Here is a 9,716-nt window from a genome sequence, read left to right as displayed (position 1 = left end):
ATGCCCTCCTCATGTGCTCCTGTGGGCTGAAGTGCACCTGCTTTTGAGAGACACAGGTGTATGTGTACGTTGAACTTTAGGCTGATGATACACGGGGCAACTTTTTGAGCAATATTGTTGGCATCAACAGGCAACTAGGTGAGACACAGGGCCTACGACTGATTTAAAGTATCCAGATAGAAATTTGTTACCCATTCTCAGTGGGAAAGTGCCCAAGCTACATTGCTCAAAAAAAGTTGCCCCGTGTATCTTCAGATTTTCCAGGTTGTTTCAACTCAAACTGGGAGGACAAATGTGTGACCTGAGTGAAACCAAGCAAATAGTAACCAGATTTACTTATTTAGCTGTTTGTGAAACGAGTTTAAAGAATTACGGGGTTCCCCATGGTCATAGAAATACCAGGAGTTTTTGAAACTTTTGAAGCTTTTAGATTAGTTTTAATTTTATTCAGCTTTTAGTTGTATATTATAGTTGTTCATTTTTTTAATTACTAAATGTTTTTAATTTTAGTTTTGTCCTTTTTTATTAGTTTTAACTTATTTCTATTTCTATATGTACTATTTCAGTTTTAGTTTGAGTAATTTTTGTACTTCAGTTCGATGCCAAAGCAACATTTCTGATTTTTTTACTTGAGTTTTTTTTTTCCTCTTTACGTTGTTAATCTAATATTTATATTTTATTTTATCTTAGCACTATTTAAATTCGTGAAAAATTATTTTTAATAGTTTTAGTTTTAACTGATAAAATTATGTGCCATTTTAAACTTAATTAATTAATACTGATGAAATCTTGACTATAATATACAGGGGAGAAAACAGTCAAAAGACAAATGTTTTTGAAATTGTGATGACGAAGCTTTTAGTTGTTTATTTTAGTTGTTTAATTCTAGCAATGACCATTTTTGTTTAAATTATTAAATGTTTTTAAATTATTTTATTTTTTTTAAAGTTTAAATTTGATAACATTTGGTCTGTTACATTTTCACACATTTAGTTTTAATACTCGTTTAGTGCTTGTTTTAGTAATTTCCTTTGACCAGTGTTATTTTATCATTATTTACATAGTATTTATTAATATTTTGAATTTATTTTTGTATTTTTATTTTTAATTTTAATTTTAGTTTAAGTTTTATTTAACTTTAAATTATTTAACTTTATTTTTATTTCAGTTTTAGTAATTTTTGTATTTTAACTTAAACATATATTATTTTAGTTATTTGCCACAGCAAGATTTCTAATTTTTTTCTCCCCAAATATTTATATTTTATTTCATTTCAGCTCCATTTCAATTACTGAACACTTTTTATATTTAATAGTTTATGTTAGCAAACATAATAACATAACATAACATTGTGATTTCCAGTCCTCGAAAAAAAAAACATGGAAATGTAATCATGGAAACTACAAATATTTAATTGGCTAAAAATCTCTGTGAAAAGATTTTATCCAGTTATCACCTTATCCAGTAATAATGAATGATGAAATAGTCATAGTCAAAAAGGTTTGGAAACTCTGGTTATCAGTGTATTTAGTGTAAACATGTTTCCTGTTTGTTTTTACTAATTGAGGAGTAATTTACTAAGTGCCTTACTAAAAACCAGTGCTGTCAAACGATTAATCGCGATTAATCGCATCCAAAATAAAGGTTTTGTGTACATAATATATGTGTGTGTACTTTGTATTTTTATTATGTATATATAAATGTACACACATACAGTATATATTTTGAAAATACGTACATGTCTATATTTATATTCATATAATTTGTATTATATATAAATATATTTAATATAAACAAACTTTTTCTGAAATGTATACATGCATGTGTGTGTATTTATACATACATAATAAATATACACAGTACGCACAGATATATTATGTACACAAAAACTTTTATTTTGGATGCGATTAATCGCGATTAATCGTTTGATAGCACTAATACAAACAAAGGGTAAATACAGACAATATTTTAACTTTAGAAATCACCTTTACAGTAAAACTACTCCTTGAACTTTGAATAATCCTTCAATTGTGAAGGAAATGTGGTTTGAATGTTTGGTCTTATTACGTTTCAGTCCACATGTTTGTTCTAATTTAAATGAACTTCAGCTTGGCCTTCCATCGAAAGGTTAAGGGGAAACCACACAACACCACACACACGTCCATCTGAGTGCCTTTACTCTTGTTATTGTTCATGTAATTACGCCACACACTGGCCCACTGTCAAACGCCTCACTCTTTCTGTGACGTCTGACGTCTGAAGATCCAGCGCAGGAAATGAAGACGCGGACCGGCGGCCTCTAGAGCTGAACGATGCCCTCTTCACACTCATTATGATGATAATATTTTCCCCGCAGTCAGAGGAGAAGAGCAAACACGAGCTGAATGCTGTGTGTGTTTCAGGAGGATTCATTGGTTAAGTCCAGGATGGCCATGTTTAACAGTAGCGGCTCTCAAGGCCTAAACGTAGACCCCTTCCAGAGCGAAGACCCCTTCAAAAGTGACCCCTTCAATAAAGGTGGGCTTCCGTCTGCCTTCATACATCAAACACACTCAGTTCACGCTCAATAACTGTTTCCATCCTCCTGTTGTCATGCAAATTTTGGGATATCGCATAAAAAATGCTGGATGGAAAGACCTAGATGCACATTTCAGAGTTTATGTCTCACAATTATCAGCAAAAAGTCTACAAGATAATTCAATTAATTAGGCATATGTTTTGATTGTTAATTAAATTAAACCATTAAAATGGAATCCAGAAAAATTAAAATGCAAAACAGAAAATTTGGTAAAAAATAAAACACACTTCAAGAAAAAAAATAGGTCTCTTTTTTTTTTTATTATTAAACTTTTTAATAAATTGTTCTTAAATTATGTAAGTTTCATGATTTTAATTTAGACATACTTTTTGATTACAAAAATATATTTTTTTTTAATTAAAATCCAATTCTGAGAAAAAAGTCAAGGTTATGTGATATGAAGCCAGAATTGCGAGATATAAGAAAAAAAATAGGGTTCTTTTTTTTTTTTTTTTTTAACTTTTGAATAAATTGTTCTTAAATTATGTAAGTTTCATGATTTTAATTTAGACATACTTTTTGATTACAAAAATATATATTTTTTTAATTAAAATCCAATTCTGAGAAAAAAGTCAAGGTTACGTGATATGAAGCCAGAATTGCGAGATATAAACTCTGAATTGCAAGAAAAATATTTAAGAGAGAATTTTGCACATCATTTTTATTTATTTTATTGGTGCAAATAAAAACAAAATTGTGTGATGTAAACAAAGAATTCAGAGAAAAAAATCTGAATTGCGAGATAAAAGTCAGAATTTATATTTATATCAGTTTATATTTTGCAATTCTGCCTTTTCTTCTAAAAAATTTCTGAGAAAAAAATCAAATAGCAAATAAAAAAAATCTGAATTGTTGGATTAAAACTCGCAATTGCAAGAAAAAAGAATTGTTAGATAAAAAGTTGCAAATACTTTTTTTATTGTTTATTTTATTGGCAGAAACCAAAAAAAAGATGCTTGTTTGTTTGCAGAGTAAACTTTCATTGATATTTTATCTAAATGTAATGACAGACATTTAAGTGTGACTTCTCTTGTTAAGGCTGGATGTAAGAAAGAAGTACTGATGAAATGGTTTCTGAATGATTAAACAGTGTTTTTGATGTTTGCGTGTGAATTGTTGTTCTCCAGCTGATCCGTTTGGAGGAGATCCGTTCAAAGACCCGTTTGCTAACTCTGATCCCTTTGGTGAAAGTTCCTCAAATCAGTTCAAGGTAAAATAAAAAATACTGGGAATCTGAGGTCATGTTGTACCAGAAAGAACATGTTTTTTGCACATTTATACAGATCTACCATGACAAATGATTGCTTTTAAATGAGTTCCATCAGTGGAAAATCAGAGCAGGATCCAGTTTTACTTCAGGTCATGAAATGCCTGTGTATTTTCATGCTCCTGTCATTCTCACACAATGCATATTGAAATAGATGGAAATTATTATTTTGCTATTTAAAAAAAAAAAATGTAATTCATATTTCTATGATGATTTGATGTTTTATTATTGAATGTCTGCATCTGGGACAAGGGTAAAATCTAAGCATGTAAAAGGCATTTGAAAAGTAGCTAAAATAAGTGAAAGGATGATGGATAAAAAAAAAATAGATGTACATTTTCAGATCACAGTTTTTTTTTTGTTTTATTTTTGCATTTAAAACGTTAAATCAAACAGAAGTAAATTCTTCTCCTGGAGGGCTTGCATGTGGCAGCATGTGAGCTGATATTTTGGGTAATGTTGTGAGAAGCATGTACGGTTAGTGCTCTGTCATTCCCATGATGCCCTGTGGTTTCTCTCTCTCTCACACAGGCCAGTCCCTTCAGCAGAAGAATCAGCCAGACATCGATGAGTCCCAAACCTAAAGACTCAGGTACGGTGTGCATTCGGTCGCCTCTCATTCACTAACCGTCTTCATTATTGTTAATCAAACAGATCACGGTGTTCAGGAAGTCAGAATACCAATAGATTACTTATAGATGAGTTATTAAACTAGGCTAGTATTCAAAGTACAGTACCAAAAGCTTGGAATAATTAGGATTTCTTCTGCTCACTAAGGCTACATTAGTTTGATCAAAAATACAGTAAAACAGTAATATTGTGAAATATTATTACAATTTCAAATAGCTGTTTTCTGTGTGAATGTATGTTAAGATGTAATTTATTTCTGTGATCAAAGCTGCATTTTTAGCATCAGCGTATCAGTATATTAGAATGATTTCTGAAGGATCATGTGACACTGAAGACTGGAGAAATGATGCTGAAAATTCAGCTTTGATCACAGGAATAAGTTACATTTTAAAATGCATTCAAAAACATTTCTTCAAAACTGTAGTAATATTCCACAATAATCTGTTTTTGATCAAATAAATAAAGCCTTGGTGAGCAGAAGAGACTTTCAAAAACATTAAGAATATCAAACTTTTGACCAGTAGTGTGTAATCATTTGTCACATGAAAAAAAGTATCTGTTTAGAGTAGTGCTGGGCGTTATACAGGTTCATACCGAATACCGGTGTTTATTTTCCTTATGATATGAATTTTTAAAATACCGCAATACCGGTTTGGTTTAAATAATGTTCGGAACGCGTTTAAGGGGAGGGGTCTCTTTTCACTGTTGCACTGTGGCGAGGACACAGCTGTATGTGTTACTAAGCGTGAAAGTTCCGAAACTGAAGCTGTAGAACTAATAGAACGTGATGACAGAAGAACTCATCCACAATATCCACTGACCGCCACAAATATCCACCGCCCCCTGCCATCAGCTCCCGCGTCTCACACACACGAGCGCGACTTCAGCGCTAGATTTAGCAACTTTCAGACGCTTTTAGCGGCTTTTTCCCATAGAATATATATACTGACAAACCTAGCGACTTTTTTGGATAAACCTTAGCTATGATTCAGTTGGAAGATGTCGCCAGTGCTGCCCCGTGAGCGCGAGGTCTGACTCTCCCGGCGCAGTGTCGTCTCTCTCGGCGTCTGTTCTGTGCAGTGAGCGGCAGAGAAGCATCGCTTTCAGCTGGCCGTACCACAGCCGACTCGTCAATAAATGAGTACAAAACAGCGTTTCCAAGCACCTGTCGCTTACTGACTGTTTGGAATTATAAATATGAGCATAGTTCATCTATTAATATTTTAATATTAATATTTTTTTTTTGTTACGAAATACCGTGATATAAATTTTTGGTCATACCGCCCACCACTAGTTTAGAGATAAAATATGGTAAGTGATGTTGCGCCACGTCTCTTTGTTTGTTGTTGTTCATCATCTCCTTATCTTTTCGTCTCTTCCTTCGTCTGTTAGAGGAAGCTAGTTGGTCTTCTTAGAACCAGAGTGATGCATGATTCAGAGTAGATCAAAGATAGAGTCGTAAGAACCAGCTTTCACACAAACACTTAAGTAACACTTTAGTTGTGAAGTTAATGAAGACACTGGAATAATTATAATCATACAGTGTCATGATGCAGCTTTCAACTGAGGCCTACAAGTCTTCAATAACACATATGGCTCGTTTCCACTGAGCGGTACGGTTCGGTACAGTACGGTACGCAATTATTTCCGTTTCCACTGTCAGAAGTTGTGAATGGTAACAAAATAGCGAACCGTACCGTACCACTTTTTTGGTACCCTTTTTTGGTACTTTTTTCGGTACCAAAAGGGTGGAGCTAAACTCACTGCAGAACGTTGATTGGTTGACTAGAATCGTCACTTTTGCGTGATACAAGGGGATAAAGCGTCCCCTTGCGCATCAGAGTGCGCAAACACAGAAAAATATAACCGTGTATTTTATAATTTTATACTTTCACACAGACAATAGCCGTTTCTCAATCTGCGTTCTTGTCTGTTCTTGTGGACTTGTGAAACGTCATTGCCAAAATACCCATGTAATTTTCTAAATATTACTGTTATTGTGTCATGAAATGTAGTTTTAAGAGTTTTTCAGGTGAGAATGTAATTGTTTAAAACTCAAATCTGTGGTTTATTTATAAAGATAGCACCTTATGAATATTCTATGGAAAAAAGCCGCTAAAAGGGTCTGAAAGTTGCTAAATCTAGTGCTAAAGTCGCGCTCGTGTGTGTGTGTGAGACGCGGGAGCTGATGGCAGGGGGCGGTGGATATTTGTGGCGGTCAATGTGGATATTGTGGATGAGTTCTTCTGTGTCATCACGTTCTATTAGTTCTACAGCTTCAGTTTCGGAACTTTCACGCTTAGTAACACATACAGCTGTTCTCTCACCACAGTGCAACAGTGAAAAGGGACCCCTCTCAAACAGTGTCGCGTTCCGAACGTTGTTTAAGCGACATACTTTTGCGGTATGTTAAAAATTCATATCATAACAAAAATAAACACCGGTATTCGGTATGAACCGGTATACCGCCCAGCACTACTCATAAAGCACATATTCTGCATGACCATATTCGACATCCTTAATCCTACCCAATACCTAAACTTAACAACTACCTTACTAACTATTAATAAGCAGCAAATTAGGAGTTTGAGGCAAAAGTCGTAGTTAATGGCTTGTTAATAGGGAGAATTGGACCTTAAAATAAAGTGACAAAAAATCCTTTTGGGAAAAATGTTTGGAAAATAATTTCTGAAACCAAGTCCGCTGAAAAAGTGGACAGATGACTATTGCTCTCTATATTGCTAACTAAAATACTTAATTCTGATTGATTAGCATGGCATTCCATTGTCAGCTATTTTTAAATTTTTTATTTATTTATCGGGATCACTCGACATTGAATATTTAATTTTTGGTATTATCTATTTTATTGTTTGTGTGAATTTCCACTTTTTTTGTATTTTGATTAACTTTTCTGTTAAGTCTAATGCTCACTTAAAGTTAATCAGTAAATGGTATAGAAATGTAATGCCAGCCTTTTCTGTAATTAGTCATAACATGAAAATAATCATTGCAGGTCCACTACTTACGTCTTCAATCCCAAGCCAGCCAACCCCAGTATCCTCAGCCACTCTCTAGTGGAACTGCTGAGCCAGATTAGCGCCGCCTTCAAGAAGAACTTCACCGCTCTGCAAAAGAAGAGGTAATACACTATTATTATAAATACAAATTTAGTTCACCTCCCACTTTTGGCTCGTTTCCACTGAGCGGTACGGTTCGGTACAGTACGGTACGCAATTATTTCCGTTTCCACTGTCAGAAGTTGTGAATGGTAACAAAATAGCGAACCGTACCGTACCACTTTTTTGGTACCCTTTTTTGGTACTTTTTTCGGTACCAAAAGGGTGGAGCTAAACTCACTGCAGAACGTTGATTGGTTGACTAGAATCGTCACTTTTGCGTGATACAAGGGGATAAAGCGTCCCCTTGCGCATCAGAGTGCGCAAACACAGAAAAATATAACCGTGTATTTTATAATTTTATACTTTCACACAGACAATAGCCGTTTCTCAATCTGCGTTCTTGTCTGTTCTTGTGGACTTGTGAAACGTCATTGCCAAAATACCCATGTAATTTTCTAAATATTACTGTTATTGTGTCATGAAATGTAGTTTTAAGAGTTTTTCAGGTGAGAATGTAATTGTTTAAAACTCAAATCTGTGGTTTATTTATAAAGATAGCACCTTTTTGAAAATTTGCTATGCCGATTTCGGAGCTCCAGGCGATCACCGGGCACTTAGTGCTTATGTGTCCACCTAGATCAGCCTTAGCTCGGCTAGTCCTTCCGACATTTGCCGCTGGCTCTGATGTCTCTGTAGTGATTAAACATGAGATACAATTAGTTTTGTGTTGGCTATATTTAACAGGCATCCGTGGTCTCATGAATCTATTATTTGCTCCTGGTAATATCGTTTTTGCTGAGCACAAAGTTATGTTTAACTTTATATATTTAATTTGAACTTTACCGTAGTACAGCGCTGACTTTGTAGCATACGTTTGACAGAACTGTTTGCTTTTGTCTTTATTTCCTCTTATATAAGCCTCTTATACTTTGTACTTATACTTTTATAATGGCTATTATTGTTCATTAAAAAGATAGCGCCTATTTGAAAATTTGCTATGCCGATTTCGGAGCTCCAGGCGATCACCGGGCGCTCAGTGCTCATGAATCCGCATAAAGCAGTCTTAGTGATTAAACATGAGATACAATTCGTTTTGGGTAGGCTATATTTAACAGGCATTCGTGGTCTCATGAATCTATTATTTGTTCCTGGTCATACCGTTTTGGCTGAGCACAAAGTTATGTTTAACTTTATATATTTATTTTGAACTTTACCGTAGTACAGTGCTGACTTTGTAGCATACGTTTGACTGAATTGTTTGCTTTTGTCTTTATTTCCTCTTATATAAGCCTCTCATACTTTGTACTTATGCTTTTATAATGGCTATTATTGTTCATTAAAACTGACATTTAACAAAAAGAGGTAGAGTTGTGCTTATTGTCGCGCTTTATCATCGATCGCTACTTTCCGGCATACACCACGCATATCAAGTAAGGGTACTATTGGCAGTGGAAACGCAAGCTGGATCAGGGTTACCCGTACCGAATCGTACTGTACTGAACTGTACTGTACCGTACCGCTCAATGGAAACGCGCCACAAAACACTACACGAAAATGAAGGCAATTAGCATTTTAAATGCAAACAACTCATATTTTCCATCAGGAAGTCATAAAGAATCATTGAAGAGACAGAAAGCAGCATTTACTCTTAAGGAAGGATTACTAGAGGACTAATAGAGTTGATTAATATGTAGGGATATAAAGGTTTACTCAACTCACGATGTGATATGTGTGACAAACATGCAAAAAAATAAGAAATCAGGAAGGGGGCCAACACTTTTTCACACCACTGTATGTATGTATGTATATATATATATAATTTTTTTTTAAAGTGGGCAAAAAACTTATATGTTTCAAAATATGTTCACGTACATATAATGTGTACCAATATATTATATTTTTTGCCTTTTTTAATGTTTTTGTATTTTATTTTTATTAAATATTCTATTATTCTATACCACATTTGCATTAGGTCTAAATGTAGGCTACTGTAAGATTGGAAATGTATTTTCTTGCCCATTTTTATATATTTGATATGTATATATATTGGTATATGAAGGGTTGAAACACAAATATTTCATATATATATATATATATATATATATATATATGAATATCCAAT

General features: G+C 33.9%; 1 protein-coding gene across 1 annotated transcript in view; it reads left to right on the top strand.

Moving 5' to 3' along the window:
- Positions 1 to 9,716, top strand: part of LOC107696226 (epidermal growth factor receptor substrate 15-like 1) — a 46,805-nt gene that overhangs the window by 17,941 nt on the left and 19,148 nt on the right. The window contains exons 18-20 of the mRNA XM_016496489.1: positions 2,403 to 2,517; positions 3,706 to 3,788; positions 4,377 to 4,437. Coding sequence (XP_016351975.1) covers positions 2,403 to 2,517; positions 3,706 to 3,788; positions 4,377 to 4,437 — 259 coding nt within the window. The remainder of the gene's footprint in view (positions 1 to 2,402; positions 2,518 to 3,705; positions 3,789 to 4,376; positions 4,438 to 9,716) is intronic.

Source organism: Sinocyclocheilus anshuiensis, unplaced genomic scaffold (assembly GCF_001515605.1).
Source record: "Sinocyclocheilus anshuiensis isolate Anshui unplaced genomic scaffold, SAMN03320099.WGS_v1.1 scaffold217, whole genome shotgun sequence".
In the NCBI taxonomy this organism is placed as follows: domain Eukaryota; kingdom Metazoa; phylum Chordata; class Actinopteri; order Cypriniformes; family Cyprinidae; genus Sinocyclocheilus; species Sinocyclocheilus anshuiensis.
This window is presented reverse-complemented; position numbering and strand designations above follow the sequence as displayed.